The sequence below is a fragment of the Trematomus bernacchii genome, unplaced genomic scaffold (genome assembly GCF_902827165.1).
Source record: "Trematomus bernacchii unplaced genomic scaffold, fTreBer1.1, whole genome shotgun sequence".
In the NCBI taxonomy this organism is placed as follows: Eukaryota; Metazoa; Chordata; class Actinopteri; order Perciformes; family Nototheniidae; genus Trematomus; species Trematomus bernacchii.
Window position 1 is genome coordinate 2,914,801 of NW_022987698.1, and position 26,806 is coordinate 2,941,606.

At 40.1% G+C, this 26,806-nt stretch overlaps 3 protein-coding genes across 6 annotated transcripts; 1 reads left to right on the plus strand and 2 right to left on the minus strand.

The window, feature by feature from the left end:
* Nucleotides 1-472: 472 nt before the first annotated feature.
* Nucleotides 473-12,594, plus strand: rereb (arginine-glutamic acid dipeptide (RE) repeats b). Of its 4 annotated transcripts, none has more exons than XM_034138555.1 (17): nucleotides 473-741; nucleotides 1,955-2,003; nucleotides 2,821-2,945; nucleotides 3,278-3,377; nucleotides 3,466-3,564; nucleotides 3,971-4,051; nucleotides 4,180-4,330; nucleotides 4,414-4,500; nucleotides 4,951-5,144; nucleotides 5,384-5,542; nucleotides 5,848-5,958; nucleotides 6,427-7,559; nucleotides 8,279-8,489; nucleotides 8,590-9,325; nucleotides 9,406-9,543; nucleotides 10,342-10,513; nucleotides 11,437-12,594. In XM_034138555.1, exons 1-17 carry the CDS (start codon nucleotides 716-718, stop codon nucleotides 11,468-11,470), a joined length of 3,606 nt encoding a protein of 1,201 aa, XP_033994446.1. In that variant the 5' UTR covers nucleotides 473-715; the 3' UTR covers nucleotides 11,471-12,594. The 4 variants fall into 4 exon arrangements, with proteins under 4 accessions (XP_033994446.1, XP_033994448.1, XP_033994447.1 ...); XM_034138557.1 differs by having other exon boundaries at nucleotides 8,590-9,289; XM_034138556.1 differs by having other exon boundaries at nucleotides 8,279-8,483.
* A 1,921-nt stretch (nucleotides 12,595-14,515) lies between these two features.
* On the minus strand, nucleotides 14,516-19,045 carry si:ch211-157b11.14 (uncharacterized protein LOC799552 homolog). Its single transcript, XM_034139288.1, has 4 exons — nucleotides 18,958-19,045; nucleotides 15,502-18,343; nucleotides 15,280-15,396; nucleotides 14,516-14,719 (listed from the first exon to the last, which is right to left on the minus strand). Exons 2-4 carry the CDS (start codon nucleotides 18,317-18,319, stop codon nucleotides 14,643-14,645), a joined length of 3,012 nt encoding a protein of 1,003 aa, XP_033995179.1. The 5' UTR covers nucleotides 18,320-18,343; nucleotides 18,958-19,045; the 3' UTR covers nucleotides 14,516-14,642.
* An 819-nt stretch (nucleotides 19,046-19,864) lies between these two features.
* Nucleotides 19,865-25,593, minus strand: cunh1orf159 (chromosome unknown C1orf159 homolog). The gene is made up of 9 exons (XM_034139413.1): nucleotides 25,410-25,593; nucleotides 24,412-24,492; nucleotides 24,234-24,318; nucleotides 23,295-23,390; nucleotides 23,150-23,206; nucleotides 22,695-22,829; nucleotides 22,493-22,518; nucleotides 22,358-22,382; nucleotides 19,865-22,040 (listed from the first exon to the last, which is right to left on the minus strand). The coding sequence occupies exons 2-9, from the start codon at nucleotides 24,481-24,483 to the stop codon at nucleotides 21,955-21,957; spliced, it is 582 nt and encodes a 193-aa protein (XP_033995304.1). The 5' UTR covers nucleotides 24,484-24,492; nucleotides 25,410-25,593; the 3' UTR covers nucleotides 19,865-21,954.
* Between the last annotated feature and the right edge of the window lie 1,213 nt (nucleotides 25,594-26,806).

Consider the following 26,806-nt stretch of genomic DNA (forward strand, 5'->3'; position numbering starts at 1 on the left):
CTTTAAATCACATGCAAATTGCTTTTTTTTTTTTTTTTTAAACCTTTAAATGAGTTTCGTTTTATAAAGGATTTACACTGGGGAGTGGAGAGGCCCTCTTGAGAGTCTTTGCATCTGTCCATCGACTTATCTGTTATTTTGAAATAAATCCTACTTTTTTTTTGCATGTGTAAAAAAAATACATTATAAATAATTAAAGTGATAAGCTGCCCGGTGTACCCGCTAAATCACAGCAACACATCGCATCCACATGATCAATTTATTTTATTTTTTCAAATGCATATATTTATTTGTGATGTTTACTTTCGTATTGTATATTATAATCCCAGACCCATTAAATACGGCATACCTTGCATTATGTTATTAGTAAGTGGTTATTCAGGGCGGTTTGCGTCGGTCGGGTGACTGTCATGGCTTACATAATATAGTTTAAACACCACAGAGTGTTTCATGGAGGCTTCCTCCCCGAGCAGCAGCAGCAGCAGCTGATGATGAGCAGCCTCTCCACGGCACATGCTCAGTTATGCACACCGAGAACTTTGAAGGCTTAGCTGTGGCTGCTGAGGTCATTACACTGGGAAAAAAATAGACTGACTCCCTCCACTACACCGCCTCCATTTTGAATAGCCATGTAATAGGGGATTCGCATAGTTTTTGTGTGTATCGCCCACTGCGCTGCGTAGTGTCAACAAGCCACATCCAAACAGCCCTCGACATGGACGACCTGTTCAGTCCGCGGAGGTAACTTGATTAACTTACCGTTTGCAAATATATTTTAGATATTGTGCATTAAATATGTATTTTTAACAGTTTTGCAGCGTGACTTTGAGAGCCGTGTGTGTGAAATAGTCGGAGTGTCAGTGGTCACGAAGTTCGTGTCTGGCTAACAAGCTAGCCAAATAACAGCGTAATGTTACTGTCTGGTTAGCAGCTAGCAGCTCCTGGTTGAAAACACAAATGTTTATATGAACGCCTAAATGCAGCAAGCAGTTGTTTCTGCAGGTATTATTTCAAATAATGTCAGCATATGCAGATTGTGCATCGTTTATTTAATCGGTTGTTATTCCCTGTGGGTGTGCTGACACTGGTCGCTGTGTGTGTGTCAGCGACGTGTCGTGCACGCTAACATTGATATTTGTTATTGATTGCATACTTTAGCTCGCAGTTAACCCCGAGACAGCCAGCTGCTGTCAACCTGTTAGGATTTCACTAAGTAGCACACACTGTTCTCGTAATGGTGACCGTAAAAATTAGCAGCTCATGTATGATTGATTGACAGACAGTCTTTTGCGGTAGCTAGCGTCGGATTTCATTCATGTAATATAAGGAAACGTCGCAGGTCACAGCTGAGATTGGCTCTTGATGTAGGGGCGGGATGTTATTCTGCTGCTGAAATCACAGCTGCTCTGACAGCCAGGATATATCGATCACACGTCTGTACTGTGATAATTACCCATCAGACAACAGTGCATACAGCATAGCAGACTGACTTCCTGCACTGACTCATTTATTGTAAACACAACAATATCACAATTGTACAATCGTCTCACAGTTTTCAACTCACAGTACTTGTGCTTGCTACACTTTGGGAGCTTGCTTGCTGACTTTTTCTGCAGACAAAACTCTCTGGCTTATAATTTTAACACAATATCATCATAATTTCTCCTTTTCAACTGCTAGTTGTAACTACATTGTATAAGCTTTAAATACCACTAATGTATAATAACAGTATTATAATAGCAGTGTCTTGGTTTAGTGTAATGCATAATAAAACCAGGACATCATGTTTTTTTGCTACATTTTGTGATTTTTGTCGTCCTTATTTGAAGAGCACACTCACTTTCAACTGTGGACATAACTGAATGTACGTTTTATTTGCCAATGTCCAATGACTGTAGGTGGCAAATTATTATTAATTCAGATAATGACTCAATGCTTTATTTTTGTTTTCCAGGAGCCTGAACAGCACACAGGGAGAGATAAGAGTGGGACAAAGTCATCAGGTACACCTTTATATGTTGTGTTTTTAAATTAATGAGTTGGGTAGATGGTGACGCCATTTCTGACTATTATGGATTATTTATGGATTATAATGCCAATTGTTTAGATTCATTGATAATTGTTTGGGCTATAAAATATAACAAATAAAATGTACAAGGTGGTGTCTTTAAATGTCAGTCCAAAACCCAATGAGGTTTAGTTTAATATGATATAAAACAGAGAAAAGCAGGAAATCCCCTTATTAGAGAGTCTTGAAATCATCATTTTTTGACCTTTCTGTTAACAAATTGATTCAAAATAGTTTTTCTTGGACAATGATTTTTCGGCTAATCATTGCAGGTCTATTTGTAGAAACACTGATTTGAATAAGTATGTATACAGATTGCAGAGTGTTGGATAAAGCTCATTATGTAACTTGTCAGAACTGTCTGTCCAGTATGATTTGTTATTTGCACGTCTTACAGTGACAGTCTATGCTATTCTGTTGTGTGTTACATTTGAAATTCTTTTTGAGTATCACATTATGTTAAACAGATTCGAGCAGGTACTACTAGCAAACAACAACTACATCTATTTGATTATAAGGAAATCCTTTATCCATTAATTACCTTAGTTACACATTGTAACCATTGTTTGACACTTGAATCAATCAAAATGTAAATCATTGTTTGGCAATTACTTTGAAACAAGTCTTAAACATCTTGTCAGTATTGTATTTTAAACAGTGCTTGGGTTTTTACCATCTAATTCTCTAATTCAGTTGCGTTCTTTAAGGTTGGTCTAACATTTGTTTCCGGTACTGTCTTGGTCTCACTGCAGGCCAAACTCCCAGAGTTGCAGCCGCGGCCCGTTCCCAGTTTGCAGACTCAGACGGAGAGGGAGGATCTGATGTGGACGCCGGGGGTCAATGACTGTGACCTTCTGATGTACCTCAGAGCGGCCAGGTCAGTGTCGGCACTAAACTGTGTGTCACCTAGGTTCGACTCTCTTCAGTGACGTATAAGGCGAGCATCTTTGCCAAAGTTTGTTAATTATTTTCGTGTCCCTTGTGAACAACTAGATGGGGATGTTTTTTTAAAAGAAAACCTCAATAGCAGCTTTGAATGTTAAAGAAAAATGACATTGGGTTCAGCCTTACTATTAACAATGCTTTTTTTCTGCAGGAGACAGCAGTATTATCAAGGATTTCAGAAACACTCCTAATAATCAGACTACATTTTCTAGAAAGATTTGGTATTACCTTCTCTGTATTAACTTCACCTTTTTCTTTCTTCAGGAGCATGGCAGCGTTTGCAGGGATGTGTGACGGTGGGTCAACAGAGGATGGATGTCTTGCAGCCTCCCGTGATGATACCACACTCAACGCACTCAACATGGTGTGGAGCTCAACTAAAATGTACTTCATCTGTATCCAGTAAAGATGCTAAAGATTTATTCAAACATCTCTGTTTTGATCAATTCCAGCTCCATGCGAGTCACTATGATGCAGCAAAAGCTCTCCAGCGCCTGGTGAAGAAGCCTCTGCCGAAGCTCATTGAGAAATGCTGGTCTGAGGATGATGTGGTGAGACGCCTTTAGTTAGTAATACAGCACTGAAGGTCAGTCAATGTTAGACCTTCAGAATGTTTGTGCAGGCGGAAAAAATCCTTGGGGATAAAAAGGATGCCAACTGTTTATGAATGTAACTATACTTAGCATTTTAGACGGTTCAGAGTCCATTAAACTTTGTCTTATAAGGTATTTAATTAACTTTAATCACTTTAATATGAAAGCCTGCAGTAAAATAGTATTTCTTTTACCCCTACCAGTCTAGTGCTTCATTATAATAACTGTTTGTGTTTAATACAATTTTCTATACATCACAGAATTAACTTTGTCTAAACTGGAGCCTTTTTCTTGTAACTGTATGTCACTTAACTTTTCCCACGAACACCCTCCCTCCTTTCCCCCCCCCCCCCCCCCCCCACAGAAACGCTTCATCAAAGGCCTGAGACAGTATGGAAAGAATTTCTTCCGCATCCGGAAAGACTTTCTGCCCAGCAAAAAGACTGTAATTGAACACTTCTCATTTTGCATACAACATTCTTGTTAGTGCATGCAGTGATTTCACGGCAGCTTTATTTTGTATTAGAAACATAACCAGGATTGTTCTAAAGAGTCCTGTGTTGTTGTCCTCAGGGGGAGCTGATCACGTTCTACTACCACTGGAAGAAAACTCCTGAGGCTGCGGGAACTAGAGCTTATCGGCAGCAACGTCGACAGCCGTCCTCCCGCAAAGCCAAGACTCGCTCTGCAGCAGTCCCCGTAACCCCATCGCTGAATTATTCAGGTGAGCTTCAGACATTACGTTGTGACAAAGTGTGGAATTGAAATGAGCTGGATGACTTTATTGAAGCTGATATTTCTTTGCAGTGGATGTGAGTTCTGCCAGTGAAGACGATCTTGACAGTGAAGACAGTGAACAGGAAATCAAGAGCTGCAGCCACTGCGGTGCATCAAGTCAGTGCATGTCTTTGTGATTTATTGGGCTCAGTATTTTTTAGTACTAATGTTTTACACGTTTCTGTAATAGCCTTTAAATGTGTGAAAAGTGCTTGGGTAAAACTTTCCATTATGCCAAGGTCTTTAACACATCTATAACACATCTATAAACATGCTTATATTGTGCCATATCACTGTGTATTTATAGTTATAATATACATTTTGTGTATAGAGTGGAAACATTACAATAGTAAAATGAATAGTGCATAAAATGACTTGAATGTTATTATTGTTGTTGTACAAGACTCTCAATGAGTGCTCTATATAGCTATAATTATACAGATTTGATTTACATATTCAAATGTTTATAATCTATTCTAGACATGGGTGTCATAGAAAGTGTAACCAGTATTATAACCTTTTTTAAACTCTTGGTCAAACTCTTGCCTAAAGTTTTCTTTTCTTCAGGTTCTAAGGATTGGCACCATGGGCGGAGAGACACCTCGTTGCTGTGCACGACCTGCCACACGCACGAAAGCAAACATGGAAGTCTGCCGCCAGCTTCTAAATCTGCAGTCGCTCCATTCCTGTTTAAACCTGTTAAAGAGGAAGAGGAGGTGAACAACAAGCATGGCATGAGGACACGACGAAGCAGAGCACCTGTAAGCCTAAGGCCCATACAGTTATATTTATCACTTAATAAACCTTCAAAAGGAAGTGTCAGGGCAACTTAAATGTCCAATTATCATATACAAGAGATCTCACACCCTTATTGAATCTGTCAAAAATGATTAACATGCTACTTTCTGGGAAAATACCTTTTACAGTAGGGAAAACGTGTCTCCTTGCATGTGTTTCAACAATATTGAATACTGATCTTTTAATTATCTTTTTAAACCAGCTTTCATCTTTGAGAAGTGGCCACAGGAGGCTCACGGGCTCCCCCACCAGTGAGGATCAGCAGTCCAGCAGCCAGCCCTCCCCCAGCGGAGCGACTTCTAATTCGCTGAGATCTTCTTCCACAGATAATAAGAACGAATCCAGCAAGAAGACGAACAAGGTAAACATAACTTTACACTTCGTAACACTCTCTTATCAGACGAACTGGGCTGTTTGAATATGACTCTGACGAGGAGATCTTCAAAGAACTCAGCCGTTTATTTAATAAAAGATAAGTCTGTCCCAGCATGCATGAAACTGAATTATATAACATATTCATAAAATATATATATATATATTCATAATATGTTATGCTGCTGCTGCAGCCTTACATGCTTGTTCAACATCGCTCATTGAGGTTTTGTGTCATCGTTGTTTTCTGTTTCTTTTTAACACCACTGTGAAAATGTCATCTGGTTTCCACAGAAGATAAAAGAAGAGGTCACATCACCAAAGACAACAAAGCGTGTACGGGAGAGTCCTGCTCAGGGGCCGGAAGAGCCTGAAAAAGTTACTCCTAAAAGGCCGAAGACACAGGTGAGAGGGAACTTCACCACTATTTGAGTCAAATAAAATGTTATCTGTGCAAAGAAAAACAGTCATCTTGGTTTCCATGCGTCCTTGAAATCTTTAAATGTCTGTGGAATTGAGGGGGCAGGGTAATCAAGGCCTTGAATGTTTAAAAACATAACAAATAGACAAAGTTTCATTGAGAGTGTTTGAATTCAAACAAATTGGCCAAGGACAGAAACTTTTCCCTACGTGTTTTGAGAGTCTGTCATCACTGTAATCTACTCAAGCCTCTCTCCCTATTTTAGATTTTTGTCTTTGAGCTTCTTTAAAACCAACCTGTCTTCATTAAAACAATTCTCAATGTTGTAACAGTAATTAACCTTGATCTACGTTTCAAACTATATTGTGTTTGCTGCTGGAATTTGGTGTTTTTTGGTGACCCTAAGAATCTATTGCTCAGCGTGATTAACGAGATATTGTTTGTTGCTCCAGGATCCTCGGGGCTCGCGGTCCGAGGGCGAGGCCGAGGTGGAGGAGGAGAGCTCTTCAGAGAGCCGCAGCGCTCAGGACGACGGCAGCAGCGACACCAAAGACATCGACCAGGACAACCGCAGCTCCTCCCCCAGCATCTCCAGCCCGCAGCAGGGCAACGAGAGCGACTCCGACTCCTCGGCCCAGCCCGGGGGGATCCTGCCAGAGCCGGCTGCTGCTGCTGCGGGGGGGCCGGCTGACCCTCCAGCCCTCCAGGCCATCCCCTCTCAGGGCCATCCCATCCTTCATCAGCCACCACAAAGCACTCCTCCTGCTGATGGCGCTCAGAGCCCCCCTCCTGCCTCTCCGGACCCCCCTCAGCCCGCTGCCGGTCAGCCAGCTGGACCAAACGCCCGCCCACAGCCCGCCCCTCACGCTCTCTCTGGTCCCCCTCCTCTTCCGCCAGCACTCGGTCAGGATTGTCCTCTGTCTCCAGCATTTCAGGTCCCCCCGGCTCTCAACTCTGCACAGCCTCTGCAGACCCATGGCCCGTCGGCTCAGGCCCTCCAGAGACCCCCACCCTTCTTTAGGGAGTCTCAGCTCCCCCAGCCTTCTCTCTCTGGCTCTCAAATCAAGCCCCCTCCCACCACTCCAATCCCAAGTTCACACAAACAGGGTCCACATAATCAGTCTTCTACACCTTTCCCTCAGATGCCTTCCAATCTCCCCCCTCCCCCTGCTCTGAAGCCCCTCAATTCTCTGCCCAACCCGCATCCTCCGGGCGCCCCGCCGCCCCCCCTTCAGCTCATGCCACAGCCTTTGCCAATGCAGTCCCTTCCTACCCAGCTGCCAGTGCTCTCTCAGGTGCAGACCCACCCTGGAAAAAGCATGACTTCCTCTCACCCGCCGGCAGCAGCCTCACTTCCTCTCCCCCCTGTAACATCTTCTGCTATTGGTCCGGTCCCGAGCCTCCAGCCGTCATATCCACCTCTGAGACCCTCGCCGAGCACGGCAGCAGGATGTTCACAAATTCAGATTAAAGAAGAGCCACTGGATGAGATGGAAGAGGCTGAGAGCCCACCGCCTCCATCTCGCAGCCCCTCGCCGGAGCCCACCATCATCAACATGGCCAGCCATGCCAGCCAGTCTGCACGGTATGTGGGGAGGAACTCTGTCAAAGGGAAATTATAAATATCTCCCTCATCTTGTGATAATTGGGGTTTTGGTTAATTTCGCTTTCAATGGCACGACAAGCATCAACTGGTAACTAAGTGGTTCTTTTACAAGAGTATTTGAAATACAAGAGGCACTTTCATTTTAGTTCAGTGCTCCAGTCAGTCAGTGAGCTATGGTGCAGCATTTCAAAGCACTACATCCATTGAGGTGCTTACTTTGTCATGTTTTGTGTTTTTAAATATATTTTATGTTTGAAGTGTATTGCTTTGTGTGTGTTAAGCTGTTACCAAGAGCAACATCAAACATGAACAATGGAGCCATTGTTAATAACATATTTGGATTCAAACCAAAAGTGTCTGTTAGGAGTGTCTCTTGGTTTTCAAATCAGCTTGTGATCATAGCTACATTAAGTGTGGTTGAAGCTGTTGGATGATTATTGAACATTGCCTATTTTTTTCCCCATTACAAATAAGAGGTTCATGTATTTCAGTTAAGCTGTGGACTTGCCTGAATAATGATGCCGTTACCATTTGTACTTTGTTGCGAAGGTAATCCGTGTTGAGTTAATGAATTCCTAGATTTCAGCAATACAGTTGGCGCCAAAATTGTTTTAAAAAAAAGTGACAAGAATCGAGCTCTAAACAACGAACAACTGAATCGTTTCCTGAAAGTTTAATAGTTGAATCTTGTCTTTCAGGTTTATCAAACACTTGGATCGTGGTTACAACTCCTGTTCCAGAACAGACCTGTTCTTCACTCCACTTACGGCCTCCAAGCTGGCCAAGAAAAGAGAGGAGGCGGTGGAAAAGTTGAGGAGAGATGCTGAGCACAGTGCTCGACAAGAACGTGAAAGGGAGAAAGACCGTGAGAGAGACAGAGAAAGGGAGGCAGACAGAAATGCAGTGAGTGTGAGTCTATTTCTTATTTATAATACATAAGCAATACTAACACTTCATCTAAATGAACCGCTGAAATGAACACTGTCTGAAACACTTTGCTTGCTTGCAGAGAGCCTCCAGCTCCTCCCACGACAGTCGTATGAGCGATGTTCAGATGACGGTTCACGGCCACGGACGCCCCTCCTTTGAGCAGCCGCCCACCACTGTGGCTGCTGTGCCCCCCTACATCGGCCCTGACACACCCGCCCTGCGCACCCTGAGTCACTACGCCCGACCCCATGTCATGTCGCCATCAAACCGCAACCACCCGTTCTACGTGTCGCTGAGCCCCGGCGACCCCCTGCTGGCCTACCACATGCCGGGCCTGTACGGCGCTGACCCCAACCTCAGAGAGCGCGAGCTCAGGAACCTGCGCGAGAGGGAGCTTCACGAGAGGATGAAGCCCGGCTATGAGGTCAAGCCCCCAGAAATGGAAATGCTACACCAATCTGCCAACCCCATGGAGCACTTTGCCAGACACGGGGCCATCGGTCTCCCCCACATCCCCGGGCCCCCCCACCACTTCGCCCAGTTCCATCCCGGGCTGAACCACATGGAGCGAGGGATGGTGCTGGCTGCGCCTCAGTTGCGCCCCGAGCTGAGCTACGCAGAGCGACTCACTGCAGAGCGGCTCCACGCAGAGAGGATGGCGTCTGTAGGGGCCGACCCCGCCGCCAGGTTGCAGATGCTCAATGTGACGCCGCACCACCACCAACACTCTCACATTCACTCCCACCTCCACCTGCACCAGCAGGATCCGCTTGGGCAAGGTGATGTTGGAGCTTTTCACTGCTATGACGAAAGATGTGAGGGAGAATTCTTAAGGACTTTAGAAAATTTGACGGTTTTACCAAAATGTACTGAATGATTTACTTTCTTCGTCCAGGTCAAAACCCTCATCCTCTGGACCCTCTGCAAGGAGGCCCACGTTTGGCCCGCTACCCCTTCCCTGGGGGCCCGATCCCCAACGCTCTACTGGGCGATCTCCCTCATGATCATGAGATGCTGCGCCACCCACTGTTTGGTTCGTAATCCCAACTCCTAGTTTAGTTTATTAGACAGGGACGGTGCGTATGGGAAAAGTTTAAAAGCACAGACGATAAAAAGATAAAAGCAGTGAACAAAAGTATACAGATACAATTAAAGCCTGCATAACAGAGACAGCTCTTATAACACACAGATTTACACAAATCTATAAAATGCATGAAAATACAATGTTTGTCCCTGGGAAATGTTGACAATACATTTAGCAACTATGATACGCTAGAGCAGCTCTGACATTATAAGAACAAACAAGACATAAAACCACACGTAAACACTCACTGCTCTAGTGTTAACACGTTTTTATTTTCTAATGTTGTGGAGAGTTAAAGGTGGGGTAGGTAAGTTTGAGAAACCGGCTCGAGATACACTTTTTGTTATATTCCATGGAATGCTCTTAACATCCCGATAGCAATGAATATCTTAAGTGCTTTGACAAAAAATCCATAAAAAATTTCATCTGTGGAAGCCGTAGTACTGTAAAAAGCACGACCAATCATTTTAGCCGGCCCGGCTAAAATGACTGGATGGCCTACGTACCTCGTGCCCTCATTGGTCATGTGCGCGTTCGTGTGTGTTGGAGGAGGGGCTCTGTAAGGAAGTAGCAGATTTCTTCCGGCTGTGTATTTTCAAATTCCAGCGCACTCGAGCTGGTTTCTCCAAAATTACCTACCCCACCTTTAAGGTAGTATGCTCAGAACGCATCAACGAATTCTAACAGCCAACAATTTAAAACACGTCCCTTTAATTTGACTCTTTATTAAATCTCTGTTTCCCGTAGGAGCATATCAACGAGAGATGCAGGGTCAGATTCCTCAGATGTCTGCTGCCCACCAGCTCCAGGCGATGCATGCCCAGTCTGCAGAGCTGCAGAGGATGGCGATGGAGCAGCAGTGGCTGCATGCGCATCACATGCATGGAGGCCAACTCCCGAGTCAGGAAGATTACTACAGGTGAGGCTTTTCAATGTATTATCTAGTGCACAGGCTTTCAACAATCAGAGCTATCACTTTATTATGGTAGCTATGCAGCTTTATGTGACTACATTATACTTAAAGTCCCATAGTAATTACTCAGTTCCTCTAAGATGGAGCCATAATTATCAACATTATTCTAGTGTTGACACAGTATCAAAATACCTGCCTAAAAAAATCTTGATAGTGATACTGTAACAATTTCACGGGAAAACGTCAACTTTAATTTCAGAGTGCTGCTAAAAACCGGTTAAAATCTTGCTGAGATAAGTGTCTGCAATACTGGAAGCTTACTTGTTGAGTTGATATAGCACATATGGTCCAGGGCTTTTATTGTGAAAGGTTAAAACCTAAAGAGTGCGCTTATGCTACTCTTAAAAATGTAGAAGCAATCAACAGCTCCGTTATTGAATTACCTTCATATGCAAGGCAAGGCAAGTTTATTTATATAGCACCTTTCAACACAAGGCAATTCAAAGTGCTTTACAACAATGAAAGACATTAATAGTAAGACATTCATAAGTATAAGCGCGACTCAGCTACAGTATTTTAGAGCCATATTTCGCTCTGCTCCCGATGCTTTGTCCAAGAGCAGTGGCCGCTCGAAAACAGCCATCGTATGTGAAGCGTGCATATACAGTATGACACAAAAAACTCGCCCAAAATGCCTGCAGCAGGTGGTAGCATAGCAATGCACAACCACCACCCTCTCATTATTACCCCCACACTACTAATAAATATAGGCTATTGTGCCCTTCCTAATGGTAGGGTATTGTGATATATTTCTCATATCAATATACCGTGCAAGACAAGATACTTACACAATGTTTAGTTGAACTCCAGGAAAATGTGTCTCACAGACAAAAGTGTTGACCCTGTTTCTTTGTTTCTGTTTGCTGAAGCCGTCTGAAGAAAGAAGGTGACAAGCCATCTTGAGTGCCAGGTGGTGCATGCCCTGAATCCCTACACTCATACCCAAATAGAATACTGTGTACTTTTAAGACTGTAAGAGAGTATTTGTGAGTCCATTTTTTTGTTTTAATATATTTTAGGAAAATCTTTGTGGATCTTTACGTGCATTCCTTGTTCAGCACTTATTGGACTGTCAAAGTCCGTCTCAGATTTTCATATCACTTAAGACTTTATACTAGTTTTTATTATCAAAATGACAAACAATCTCACCCATTCATGTGAGATTTGAAGTGACAGATTTTTCTCTAACAAACTGTAAAACTGTTTCATATGCAGTGACGTGAATTTGCTAATGAAGAAATAACTCTCATAAAGGATATGAAAACAGACTGACTTTGGTGTTAAGTTGAAATATCTACCTATGATTTCTAAATGATTTCCTTGTACAGAATGACCTTTTAATCAGTGTTTGAATGACTCTAACGACCTAGCATGACGCAGCCTTTTTTTTTTCACCAAACTAGAGTAGCAAGTTGCATTGTGGTGCTTAGAGCATAGTATAGATTGTTTTTTCTCTTAAATCTGCTAAATATTTGTCTAAATCCTAAAGTTTTATATATCAAGATATCTTTTCACATTATAACCGAAGCTTTTATTCGCTCATTTTTGAGATTGTAAATATTAAATGTTCGCAATATTCTATATGAATGAGTACTATTGATATAGCAGTAGATGTGAACACTTGCCCTTCGATCCAGCACGATAGCAGTAAATCATAAGCTAAAACAGTATTGAGTATTATAAAGTAAGATAATTATTAATTGGACCAGTATATGTCGCTAAGGCAGAACGTTTTGTTAGAATAATGTATTTACATTGTTTTGATGAGAGCAAATTAATTGGAGTGAAACTAAATCCTAAACATTTTAATGGAATTTTTGAAAGAACTGCCTCTAAATTCAATATTTATGTGACATAATATAAAAGTGTATCCATTGCATATTTATTTCAATAAATATTTCTGCAATGACCCCTTGTTCTCTTTGCACCTGGAGTTTCTTTGTATTAATAGCCTGTGGTATATACAATTTATAAGGTACACCTAGCTAAAGCTAATACTTTCCTGTAATAAATTCTACCTTGATGAAGGTTGTCGTCAGTTTTCTTTGAGAGATGTTCATATAACGATATACCTGGTGATTTAAGAGGATATAGTTTAGTTAAGTTCAGTCATTTTCATTGTGTAACAAATACATACAGCAAACAAATTCACAACAATAAGTCATTACTTTTAAAATAGTAACACACCAAACCAAATATTATAATGACCCAAAAAGGTCAGTGCTAGAGCCTTAGCTTATTACACGTACAATTTTTACATTCATTACTTTGTACATTTGTCATTGCATACTCAAAATAAAAGAATTTATCAAAGTAAAATATATGTATATCATTGTTTCCCAAAAATGCCATATCTTAGTTTAAAATTGTATAAATAAGATCTTAAGTATCTTAAGTATAATACATCTTTCCATTTTCCTTTAACACAGGATTTAACTTATTATCTCTTTGACTATTATACATCTGTGTTTGAAAAGTGTTCTTATGTTTGTAAAAGACACAAATTCCTCTTAGTTCACACACAAACTTTATTACTTTAGACATTACTTTCAGTTTGTGTGCTGTTGAAATGAAAGACGTTTTTTATTATTTGTCCACAGTTAATATCGGTAAGGGCTTAATGACAGAAACACTTTTTTAAGATGTACTACAGCAGATTGTTCAGGAGTAAAATATAAAAGCATTTGAGACAACAAAACCGGATATGTCAATTCTCTTTAGTTTATATCAATTATATAGGAAAATATATATATTTCTAGCTATTTCTAAAGTTTACATTTTGTTGCAACACAGGTTGTAAAATATCTCAGCAGATGAGCTGACTAGTCACATAGTATTTAGGCACAGTGGTTTATAATGTGGCGGCTGACATGAGAGGACGTTCACACAAACTCTGATTTTTCTAACATCACATGAATGCAGCACAATGCCCTGTCTCACAATTGCAACAAATGAAACCTATTTTTTGTGTCTGCCCCCTGATTTGTATCCACTCCAGAGTTGAAGGTGTTCTCCTCATAATTCACCCTTCTGTCAAGTTTCATGCAAATCAGGCCCGTACCTTTTCCTTCAACCTGCTGACAGACAAACAAATAAACAGACCAACCAAGCAGTAATACAACCTCGTTGGCAGAGGTAAAAGCAAAAACAAAAAATTGCAACAGATTTTCATTGTTCGTTTTGTAGTTGAAAACGGGGTTAACCCTGTCAAGCCTGTGTGACATTATGGAAATATAATAATCTTAAAGTGTCAAATGTGTAAAAAAAAACAACTACAAAAACAAATCGTGAGCCTGTGATTAGTCACAAGTTGACATTACTTTGTATCGAATGGGCACAAAGCTCAAAATAAGGGAACCGATGCTTACCCATCATGCACAGCTCCTGCAGTCACTTGCTTTACGTTCCTACAACTTACAGGCGGACCAATACTCTACAACGCAACTCTTTTCAGGTTTTCATCCACCTTTTCATCCTCTACAACGACCTCCCAGAAACACTTTGCATCAGCTCTCTACAAGCTGCCATTAAAACATGCGTGTTTGAAGCCGTATAACATACAAAGCCATCACAATCACAAAGAGCACAACTAATTATGAGTTTCTGTGCTAACATAGTGGTCCACATAGCATCAGTTTACCCAGCTATCTTAACTTTTAAAATGTAGCTGAAATGTTTTCATGTTTAAACGATAATGCTGGGCATAAGCTTTAACTTTCTTATGGTAAACAAATCCCATTATAAGATCAAAACCAACAATGTGTTACTTCCCCATCCTGTCTGTGGCTTTCAACCCTAAGCCAATTTGTTCCAACTTGGTCTTGAATATATGGCCTACTTTTAATAATATTAGAATTTTGTTTTTGTTTGTCTCTTTTCATGGAATCTGTTTACGTAAAAGTACTGAACTTTAACATACTTAGCAAAAAATGTCTTTATTTTAACAAGGAAAGAAATGAAAACTGAGGCAATATGACATACAGTACATATATAGTATATATATCCTTATAGATGGACCCAAGTGAAAGTGTTTGGAAATGATTACGCTCTTCTTTGTTGTGTATCAGGGATCCTGTTAGGAAGGATTCCTCCTCTTCACATACTGCCGCAGGTACTGGATGGCCGACAGCGCACTCACATTTGCAAGCAGAGCTGAACAGGATTAAAATAAAGGTTAATGTGAAGAATTGTCAATTCTCCAAGTTACACAGTACTCTTCATGATGAATACTTAAAGCCCCTCAACATGTGGTTTCAAAAATGAAGTATATCTCAGTTAATATTATGAGTTATTGATTTTTAAGGTGTTCACCCCTCAAAAACTCATCAGATATTTAAAAAGGAAATGCAGCACATCACCCCCAGAAAGAAGCTGACGGAGTAAAGATGTTGCACGGCCTTTAAAGTTTGTATTTTAGACACCAGTTACATTTGTAGATTATTGACTGAAACAGCAGAATATCAATACAAGGAGTTAAGAGCTGTACAATACGAAGAAAAATGCAAAAACATTGTTGAATAAAAAAAAAGTGCCTTCTGTTACATTTTTTTATACTGTTAAATCAAAACAAATATCTTGTTAAATAAAGAAAATAATATTATTTCCACCATTATGTAAATGCATACATCGAACTGAACACAAAAGGCAAGAAAAAGTTGACATCGTGATGACTTCACAATGATGTATTGTGAAGCCCTGGAAAAGTTTCATACCTGCTTTCCAGGCATCAGCAGACTCAGGATCAGATGATTTTAACACCCAGGAGGCAAAGGCGATGCAGACCATGCACATATCTGACTGCTTCAGTGAGGAGAACATGCCCTCTTGTCCTGTAAGAGACATAAACAAGAATAAACAAAAAAGGAGGTTATTTTTTATAAATTGTGCTCTGGTGTGTTTTAATCCAGTCTGGAGAATAAGCAGCTCAGACGTACTTGTTGCCTGTAGAGCGTCCAAAACCCTCTTCTGCAATGCTAGCTCGCTAAACAGCAGAAAAGGAGATGAGCCTCTCCTGGCAGTGAGCACTGTGAGTGGTGGGTCCGCACTCTTCGTGGTGATCTTCTCAACCTCATCTGGGAACACCGTGGCACCAGATCTACTGCACCAGATGCTCCCTTTGTCAGGAAAGCGAATCTTCCTCATCAAACTTTTCCAATTGTAAAATCCATGTGAGGCAGACACCCCGCAATCGTCCCCCTTGATGAAAGAGCCAGACATGATCCTGAATGGGGAGATGTCGCCCTCCTCCTCGAAGTCTGAGCGCAAGAAAACAAAGTCCGGATTTGGGAATGTGAGTTCTCTGATGAGGGGCTGAGAACAAGAGAAAATGGGGATGGGTTTCTCCTCACTGCGCTGGAAATTGTAGAGGAAAGAGAATGACATTTCATCGCTGAACGCACAAAGAGAATAGTCATAAACAGGAACCATTGAGATGTCAACTGGATCATAGACTTGAACACATTGGGAGTCTCCGTTTGTTCTATCATCGCTGTAAAGGTATTCAAACACTTCAGGCAAGGATATCTGATCATGTTCACCCAGTAAAGATGCAGGTATTTGTGTTCCCAGGCTGTCGATAGCTGTTAAAACCACATTTTCTTCCAGAGATGGACAGCTGCTGAGAAACAAACTGCTCTCATCATTGCCGAGTAACAACTGCAAAGATAAATCCTCTGTTTTGAAAGCTGATACATTTTGCAAGCTTTTGCTTTTTGTGATCGGTCTTGGCAACCCAAGTCTGCTCAAAATTAAATCACTGGCTTCCTGATCCTCTGCATAGTCCTCTAAAGGCACAGGTGTTTCAGAGCTTAAAGACTCCTCTTCCTCATGTGCTGTGAAAGGAGAATCGCCCGGGCTCTGTTGTCTTTTGCTTTGAGGGTCAGGACTGTGGTTCCTACTGGCGCTAAGATACTGCCAGTACTCTTCTTCAAAATCGGACGTGGAGAACTCGCAGCTTGAACGATCGCGCTTGGATTCGTCGGGCTGTGTGAAATAGTCTGAATCAGCAGTGTCAGATGTATCCATCAGAACACCATCAGACAAATGACACTCCACTGTGTCGAGTAAAGGGCCGTGATCATCTGCGTTTGGTGTGACTGTATCTCTGGGAGGGGTGCTTCTACCCATCCTGAGCTGCAAAATGTCATTTATCGTCAACTTTTCCATTTCATCCCAAAAAGCAGAAATGGCGTACACAGGTCGAGTGTGTCCCGCGGCTTCGGCGTATGTTTCAGGGCTGTCGGCCACAGGGCAAGGGGTTACAGTTAAATCAGGAATGTGGAGCAGCTGATTTACTGAAGAGCCACCAGATGCTAAATGATTTACTTCCTGTTTTTGGAGTCCAGGTGTAGGTGCAGGAAGCGTGCTGTGTGTTTGGTTATCACATGTGGAGATGTCATCTGGCATTCTGTCTGCACTTTGCCCAGCAGATGGCTGAACATCGGTGCTTTCATGACCTTCACAGTTAGAAGCTGGTACATCAAAAGAGAGAGTGCCATCATAAGAAAGCATTTCTCTAACTTGCGTGTTGTCTGCCTCGGTAATCTCAGTCAGATTGAATAGATAGCTGTTTTCTGCCAGAGATAACGAGCGTTGCAGTTGTTGGTGTTCCTTGAGAAGATGCTGAAGATCCTCCCATGATTCGGTAGCTGACAGATAGCTTTCAGAGTCAAAACTGTGAGTGGAGAAGAACTCAACACCGTCTTCATATACGTCAGACTCCACACTGTCTAACTTTATCGGTTTTCTGGGTGTAATTCTGTTGTTTGATTTGGATTCTACAGTTGGCTCAATGATATTGTCTTTAGGGGAAGGAGACATCACCAGTTGTTCTGACAAATTGTCTTCCTCATCAGAAGTTAAAGACAATTGCGATGAATCTGAAATGACTCCCATCTGCACACTCTCAGAATCTGGTTCAGCACATTTTGTTACCAAGTTACGGTCTACTTCACATTCATTATTATCTTTTGTCGTCTCTAACCTACAGTGGTTTTCAAGTGATCTCTCCTTACGAGTTCTTTTTTGTCTTCGTTTTTTTTTCACAGAGGCAGCACGTACTCCCTGTCGTGCAGGACTCTCGTTCACTGTCACAAACCAGCGCTCTTTCTCTGCTCTTAAACCACTCACATCCTCACTCACATCCTCACTCACAGATCTGTCTGTAGTGATCGGCTCATTTACATTTAGCTCTGTTAGGTTGTAGGAAATGGGGTCAGGTTGCTGTGTGGATATGAGGTCATGAATGTCAGTCTCAATTTGCACAGCTTCATCTCCTCTTTTCAGCTCTGATGATTCTCCCTCTGAACACTGAACATTTAGTTGCTCAGTTTGCAGTGTAGTTTTGATGTTGGCATGTTTCTCCTCTTCGATGTGCTCTGCTGTGTTGAAGGCATTTTCTTCAGGATTACCAAGGCCTGCTTCAGCTTTAGTTTCTTCTTGTCCTCCTGCTGAACCACACTGAACAACCTGCACTGATACAGACTTCACACAATCTGTGCAGTTCTCTTCCTCCATGCAGCATCCTGCAGCACTGCCTTCAGCTCCATCACTGTTTGCAGCACAGCTCTGCTCTGGCTCCTGATGGCCTGCGCTGAACACTGAGCTTGGGTTGCCCAGTTCCTCTGAATCACTGAGGTTCCAGCTATCAGGGCAGGCGAGCGAAGGCTGCACCAGACCACACTCCTCGCACTCCTCATAGAAGCTGGTCCAGTCATCGTTTGCAATGTGAATGCTGTGATCCAAATCATCCATTTTAGATCTCACATGCTCCTGAATCTGAAAAGAAGAAGACAAAAGATCAATGTTGGAGGGTTGCATATTTAGGTATATTGAATAGGCCAATGCAATGTGTTGCAGTACATCCTTGGTATCCCCACTGAGTTATAGTTGAAGTTCCGTCAACTAATTTGAGCTAAATATAGAGCGTTGGTTAGGAGTTTAACCTTGCTTGTAATCAGCTGTCAATAGCAAACTGTTGCTCAGAAATCTAACATGCTCCTGAGTTAGTTCAAAGCTTGAGAGGGCAGCTAAGCATTACCAGAGTACTACAGTCACAAGAGCCATAACAGATCTCAAAATACTCCGGTCATATGACCTGATATGAAAAATTCAGCTGTCCAATGTCAGGACACAACATATTGTATCAGCATAGCAAACATACTCAGTGAGGGTCACTGATGCAATGTTTATAATACCTTAGATTTAGCACTTGATCACATTTGTAGTATTGTTTAAAATACAGTTTAAATGTTATTTTTCAGGTGTGGAGTTGTTAGGATCACTTGCTCTGCGTCAAAGTCGTTTACAGGTCTAGTCAATTACATAATCAACTTGAAGCATATCGTTAAAGAACGTTTATGTTTTTTAGTTTCTATAGTACAAAGTCCTACCTGTTACAGAATGACGAAGCGTCCACTTTGAGGTGTCAGTTCTTACTCCCTGCAGGGGCATTTCAGCTCTGATGTCCGTCTGCCCTTGTGTATGTCAGACCGGGGCCTTGCACTCGACTGTTATAAATAGAGTAGTATGTCCAGTCACATGTAGCTGCAGTCGTCCGTCCCTCTATTACCAGAGGTATGACATTTCAGTACCTTAAAAATACAAGCCCTCTTACAGTCATTAGAGGTGACTCCCAAAATACATTCCATTATAACCCTGTAGAAGTGCAAGGACACATGCCACATTGCAGATGGATCATGGATATTTATACATAATTCACATTTATTTAAGACATCTTAAATATCAACTCATGCTACTTCCCTCTCATAGAAAAAAAAAGAGATTCATCCACAAAACTTTGTACGTCATTAAAATCCCAGAGAATTTAACCATCTAATTTTTGTTTCAATTCTTACACAGAAGTACTTGAAAACCCTTTGAAATCAAAAACACAAGTGTAGAATTAGTAGTTTTTTTTTTTAATTAACTGGTCTTACTTTAAATATTTTTGAACACATTTGCCAGTCTGTCTTTAGATCATGTCAGGGTATGTGTGATAGCAAAGATATATATATATATATATATATATATATATAAAAATCCTCCCTAAAACCTTAACAGCATTGTGATATAAAATATCAAACAGCTATATTTCTCCAGCGTCCCTATCAGAGAAGGAAGACATGTGTATGTTATCTATTTACATAGAGATAATGATAGTACCTTGCTGACCACAAGTGAATATAAAGACATGTAATACCTTTGTTTCTCAATTGTTTAATAAAACAATACAATTATAATGTGATTGGCAGAATAACTTGTCAGTCATGTAAAAATAAATGAATGTCTGGCACACAGTTAGGAATTATTTATTCTCTTTATTTATTAGCAGCAGTAATCATAAAAGAAACATAACAACTTTTAAATTAGTCTTTGAACGATATGAAAACACAGCAGCGTGAGTTCATTTAACTGAGGGAAACAATGGTTATGGAAAGGTGCTTTATTTCTCCAAACATAATTCTGCATGGCATTGAAACTAGAATATGTACATTACCTCATTACAAAAGCAATACGTTATTTGTATAAAACAATATGTACATGTTTCAAGCTAATGTTTGTCTGTAAGTCAAACACATCAAGCAAAAAGGGGAATATTCATGGAATGATTGCTGCCTTTTATCTGGTTCACTTCATGTTGCTTTAGTGTTGTCAACATACAGAAATATATGTAGTTAAATAGCAAATAAAACTTAGATATCTAGCCTCGTTTTAGGATAGTGTACAGTAAAGGCCACTGGATATAATTTAAATACCCAATTATTCCTCACATCATTCTTAAATGTTTCCTGGCTGTTTTAAAGCTGATAATGGCACAGTAATCACAGTAATGGCACACAGTTTTCTTCAGACAACATTTGGCAAAAAGTTAATAGAAGTCAAGTAAAATTCAAAATGCAGCAATATGTTGCCATCCATACAACAACAACACAAATCACAATCACACTTGGTGGCAACTAGTCTTGAGATTTTCTTTTAAAAGGATGACCTCAGATGAATAAAGTGCACGAGGATTCAGTAATTTTATATTCCTAAAGGAAAGAGATCTATTGGAATCTAGATGTACTTTAGGGACAAAAATATGCATTTTAAATGTCAGATCACAGTCCTTCCTATATAAAAATATGAACTTTAAATTCTTCAACTCTTTCATATTTGACTGGGTCTGTTGTGGAACAAAATGTATGATGCGATGCACAATGCCGTTGTTCATGAGTAATACATTCACCTTGATTAAGCTCACAAAAACAACAAATACAAATGCAATAATAAAAAAACTAAAGCAATAACACATTCATCCATACAGTGCCTTTAGTAACTCGCTCTAAAATACCCCGCTATTTGACACATCATATATTCTGTTGGTCTGATTGTAATCAGTAAACCTCAGTGCACTTTACAAAATGTAAATAAATATCACACATGTAAATAACATTCTATTTAGCAAAATATAAAATGTCACTGGGCTGTCACGTTCCCCCCCCTAAAAAAGCCCTGTCACTTGGTCACTGGCTTTATAGTTCTTTGCTTTAAAAGGAGTAGTTGGACCTTAGAAAAAATAAGTTTATCCGCCTTCTTGCAGTGAGTTAGATAAGAAAATCAATACCACTGTCAGATCTGTTAGAAATATGGCTATAGACAGCAGCCGGTTAGCGTAGCTTAGCATACGGCTGCAAACAGCTAGCCTGGCTTTGTCTGAAGGTAACAGATCTGCTCACCAGCACCTTTAAGCTCTCATCACAACTTTAATATTGTTCGATAAATCAAAAAACCAAAGTGTAAAAGCGATAATTCACAAGTAGTGGGACCCGTACCAAGTGGAAAAGTTTTCCCATGTCAGTTGTTATACACATTTTAAAAGAGATAACACATGTCAATAAGATGAGAAGAAGCTTAATGTCAAAACATTTCTTAATTCGACAGGTCCACATATCGAAACCATCCAAATAAGTAAACTGATGACACAGTTCAAACAGCAGATGGATAATAACAGTGTTAACTTGTAAAAACAAACGGAGTGAACCTACAGTGCTGCATGCCTGTGTAAAATAAACACAAACCAGCCTGTAAGGTTTAAAACGTACAGAGAAATACTGAAACTAGTTTTGTAAAAAAAACACATTTAACATAAATTAGTCATAGAGACTGTGTCAAGAAGGCTTTTTTAATACAGCCCACACTCTTGTAAAATAGAGGAAAAGTAACAGCCCGAGTGACAATAATGCAGCATAAGCAGCTTCAGTTAAATATGGCTACCTACGTACAGTACAAGCCACCTGGTGTTCTTCACACTGCTGAACCTTCACATGATAAGAAGAAAACCTTACATCGTTCCTGAGCGTTCTCTCCTACCAGCACTCCCTCCCCTCCTCCTACTCTTCCTCCTCCTACACATTATAAACCTGGGTGGTGGATGTGGTAGGTACGGCGGTTGCAGCGGGCCGCTCCCTTCTGACATATCTTGGCTTCCTCACTTCAAAAGAAACACAACACAAAAGGCTACATAAATCACCTTTGATGAAAACAGGAGAAGACAAGCACTGGAGACACTAATAGCAGAGATAACTCCTAGCTGGATTTGTATGCTTTGATCACGTTTCGTTTGTGAATTCAAGCTTGTCATCAGCTTTCATATATTTAACACTTGTCTACAATGTTGCTAAATAATCCCTTTTACTGTTGCACTGCTTCCAGTCATAGCTTCAATAAGCTTACAACCAGTTCAGCAGGGTCAGAGAATCAAAGCAGGAAGTTCAGGCCCTGTTCACTAAGATAGTGAAGTCGTCTTACCTGTCGAGGAGGGGATCATTACAGCCTAGAAGAGAAAAAAACACAGATATGTCTTTGTACTACAAGACACAAGACATTCCTGAGGATATGAAAAATAAAATCAAACATTGTGAAGGAAACATCAAATGTACTCACTGTCTCACTTGGTTGGAATATGAAGGCTGTAAAGTGCACAAGATATTGTTATGTTTCAGTTTAGCTGACTGAAGACAGGTATTATCACTGGAGCGTAGCAGTAACATTGTGTGTACATGCTTTATTATATTTGATCTAATGGGTGTGGTGGGTTGCACTTTGTTTGCATAACTACAGTCTCTCAGAGCGGCGTAGTGCTTACCTTTGTTGCGGCGGTAGAAGATGTTTGGGAGTCTGTTGGAGCGTTTGAGGTAGAAAAAGGAGGCAACAGAGAGGATCAGGAACAGGCTGATCAACAGTGTTCCCAGAAGAAGAGAGGCTGCCACACCTGGCCCTCCTGTTGAGAAATATTAGAAAACACACTAAATGATTTGTGAGAAAGGTTCTGAATATATTAGATGCTGGAGCTATTTACTATTACATCACACAGAGGTTGTAACCTGTGGAACTGGGTTCTTTTATCTAACTTACATTTCAAAGTGATAATAATACAAACGGATTATAAAAGCCTTAACCATGGTTCATTTACTCAATTTAAAGGACATCTACTTAAAACTGAAATTGCAGAAGTTTTTGTATAATTTAAACTTTAGAAATATATTCTTATAGGCCAAGAAACAAATAATATGCTTAAGCTAATGGATTGAGATATCTTACCAATTTTTGGAATGACAGTGGTTACAGTTGTGTGATTTTTCCTCTCCAATGTATAGTCTAGTGAGCACACAAAAAGGGCATATTTAAAAAATAAATGTGTTACATTCAGACATTTTATTTATTTGAAAACAGGCCTTGTCCTTACTGTAGGTGCAGACTGTTATGTTATCCAAATCCACAGCTGCTGAGTCACAGAATATGCAGACAGTGTTGCTGTTCTCAAGGACACGCAAGAAGCATCCTGAAAAGAAAAAACAAGAAAAATCCCATTTCCTGTCCTTTTGTACCATGGCCACTCTGCAATGTAATAGTCACAACAAAAAAGATACATGCTTTACACATTATGTTACATTTTTCAATATATACTGTATTTATGGTACATCCACAAATACAGTATATGTTGCTGACATTTAAATATTTTGTTTATCCACTAAAACTGTTAGCCAGTTTAAAATGAATTCCTTTTTTTCACACATTGCTAAGCATAAGGGTAACACATCAGCACATAGACTGACATTGAAAAAATATGAATTCTATATAAAATTCTGTGAACTTTGATCCCAAATTGGGAAATTCCTATGTTGCAATCTCAATCTTTATTTATTTATATAGCACATTTAAAACAACCTTCAGTTGACCAAAGTGCTGTACAGGCAATAAATATGAAATAACACAATGGGAGTACAATAATAAAACAATAATTAAAAACATGATAAAAAGCACAATTACTAGAAATTTTTTTTTTTTTAAAACACATACAAATGTAAAAATGTAATGTTCAACTAGTATTAAAAGCCAGTGCAAAGAGGTGAGTTTTTAGCTGAGATTTAAAAAGTTCAATAGACTCAGCAGTCCGGATATGTACTGGGAGGCTGCAAGGTTATGAAGCATTGCAAAGGAGTACAAACTAGAAAGGAAATATATACATATCAATATAGTGATACACACATTTATGGGCAGAGTATCATTTCACTCTTGCTTATCTCTAACCGAAAAGGATAAAATAAAAGTAAAGTTAAAAAGTGTAGCTCAAAGTTACAGTTTGGTATGTGTGCCAGGATGATTCAAAGCTCGAAAACATTACCTGGCTCACAGTGGGTGTCATTCGAACATGAATTGTTCCCTCTCTGTTTCTCGCTGCAGCACTCAAGCGAGTTCTGATGTAAAGCCTACGGACCAAACCACATTCACAGATTAACAAATCAGTATTTCATGAGAAAAGCACACATTAACTCTTTGGCTGAGTAACATCCGTTTTCTACCTTAGTGACAGGTGTCTCGGGTCTGATCAGAATCACAGTTGCAGCCAAGACCAGAAGGAACGACAGAGCCATAATCAATGCCTACAAGATCAAACAGACTTGATTAAATACACCTCACTGACTTTGATGAGATCAGATACATTTACCTATTAAAAGAAGAGTGCTAAAAAACAACACAATTTCACTGGTTTGTTATATACACGGTATGCAATAGATTGGTCTAATTTTACATATCTGTGCTCTGCTGTTAGTAGTTGCCGTTTTTCTATTTTCTTTTCTTATTACTGATGACTAAATTAAAAATATATGGACTGAGTAGTTACATTTGAAGTTTATCTTTATGCACCCAATTTACAAAACTTGGAAAAGTAAAGAAAGGATATACAGTGCAGGAAGAACCAGAAAACCCACTGGCCTTATTCAAAGCCTGCACCTAAATAATGTTAAAATGTCACAAAATTAGTAGTAGAAGTGAAATGCTGCCCCCTGTTTATTTGAAGCATGGAGCCATGCATCAGCCCACACTTTGTCCCTTTAACTTTGCTGATGTCACAATATAATTATAGGTTAAAATCACCTTTTGGCTGAGAATAGGTTTAACATATGTTTGATGTTGCATCCTAACTAAAACGTTAGAGATGCACACACACACACCTTAGTTTAAATACACACAGAGCTCTCATTCCTGTATATCTTTTCTTTATAACTTTTACAACTACATTGTTAATGCAACACAATGTATTGGTAACGTTAGAGCTTTAACCAACATATTGAATGTCTCAGTCATTTGCATGTAGTGTGCTAACGTCATTTGAGTTACACAGGATACATGCAAGGTGTTTAGCTAGCTAGCACCTGTCACAGGGAGGAAGTTCAGTCTTCGGTCAGAGATAACATTACGATGCCAGCGTTAGAGAAGTAGATTCACTGACTTATCCCTTCAAATCTGTTTTATAATCACAGACAGAGCAGCAGCACATAACTAAAAGTTAACTCACCTGCCAATCCCTAGGCTTTGGCCTGACCAAACTCCTTGATGTGGTGTAATCAGATTCAGATCGGTTTCGCCGCAGAGGTCTTTTTTTAGAAAGTCACTGATAGTTTGGCAGATTTGTCATCAACACACCTCTGCAATTCAACCACAGACTGTCAGTGCGTAGCTCATTGCTGTAGCTACCTGATTTCATTTAGCATGCACACTTCCGGGTACGATTTTCAAAATAAAATTACAGGTATTTATGTGAATAAAAGATGTGGATCTATGAATTGGAAAAACTTATTTGAAGGTTGCAATAATAATAATAATAATAATAATAGCAAATTGATTGGTGTTCAGGAATTGCTTTAAGAACCATTAAATAACAATAAAGACTGAGGCTGATTTATAATTATGCTGCATCATAACAGGCCCACTCTAGAACAAATATATAACAATGAAAATGTAATTCATTGAAGTATATTTTAATACATGACTGAGAAATGAAATGAAACATTGAATATCCCCATGTTTCTGAATGTGAATGTAACAATACTATTTAAATTAAATATTGATTTTATTAATTTATTTTATTTGATCAAATCTTAATGTTAACTGACTTTCTGGCTGACTGGTTTACTAACTACGAACTAAGTCTAAATGCTGTGGGGATAAAATCATAGACTGTATATATAAAGGATAAAATGTCGATTAAAGGTAGTAGGGTAGGTAAGAATGGAGAAACCAGCTCGAGTGCGCTAGAATTTGAAAGTATGCAGCCGAAGAAAATCTGCCCCTTCCTTCAGACTTCCTTACAGAGCCCCTCCTCCAACACACAATAACGGGCACATGACCAATGAGGGCACGAGATACGTTTGTGCACGAGATGGAAGGCTGACAGGCAGGTAGGCCATCCAGTTATTTTAGCTGGGCCGGCTCAGATGATTGGTCATGCTTTTTACAGCGCCACGACTTCCACAGATGAAATGTTTTTATGTATTTATTGTCAAAGCATTTCATGTATTCATTGCTATCAGGATGTTAAGAGCATTCCATGGAATATAACAAAAAGCATTTCTGAAGTGAATTACCTACCCCACCTTTAAGCCAACAAAAACAAATACAAAATCTTCTAAAATATTGACTTTTCTGACGGTCCCCAAACGCAGCCCGGCCTCGTTCTGGAAGGTCAAATGGCGGGAGTTTTAAATCCTCGCGAGTTTACAAGGCTGGTCTAATCATCTCTTCTTCATCGCGGAGAACTGTGAGTCATTTTAATACATTTATCCCCAAAACCATTGCACTCTACTGAATAAGATGACTAGCATGCAGTAAAGATATGCTTACGTGTTATAGCTAAATAGTTAACAGTAACTTAAGTTTAAATGTCCTCCACTTCAGTCGAAGTTAGCTAGTGAA

Bases quoted from the DNA above. Each gene is read 5' to 3' on its own strand.
- rereb (XM_034138555.1), top strand. From the start codon at position 716: ATGGACGACCTGTTCAGTCCGCGGAG. The intron at 4,331-4,413 runs GTGAGCTTCAGA...ATTTCTTTGCAG, and splicing joins CCCATCGCTGAATTATTCAG to TGGATGTGAGTTCTGCCAGT. The intron at 5,543-5,847 runs GTAAACATAACT...TGGTTTCCACAG, and splicing joins CCAGCAAGAAGACGAACAAG to AAGATAAAAGAAGAGGTCAC.
- si:ch211-157b11.14 (XM_034139288.1), bottom strand. From the start codon at position 18,319: ATGGATGATTTGGATCACAGCATTCACATTGCAAACGATGACTGGACC. The intron at 15,397-15,501 runs GTACGTCTGAGC...TGTCTCTTACAG, and splicing joins GGACGCTCTACAGGCAACAA to GACAAGAGGGCATGTTCTCC. The intron at 14,720-15,279 runs GTATGAAACTTT...AATCCTGTTCAG, and splicing joins TGCTGATGCCTGGAAAGCAG to CTCTGCTTGCAAATGTGAGT.
- cunh1orf159 (XM_034139413.1), bottom strand. From the start codon at position 24,483: ATGGCTCTGTCGTTCCTTCTGGTCTTGGCTGCAACTGTGATTCTGATC. The intron at 23,207-23,294 runs GTAAGGACAAGG...TGTGCTCACTAG, and splicing joins CATAACAGTCTGCACCTACA to ACTATACATTGGAGAGGAAA. The intron at 22,041-22,357 runs GTAAGACGACTT...TTTCTTTTGAAG, and splicing joins AATGATCCCCTCCTCGACAG to TGAGGAAGCCAAGATATGTC.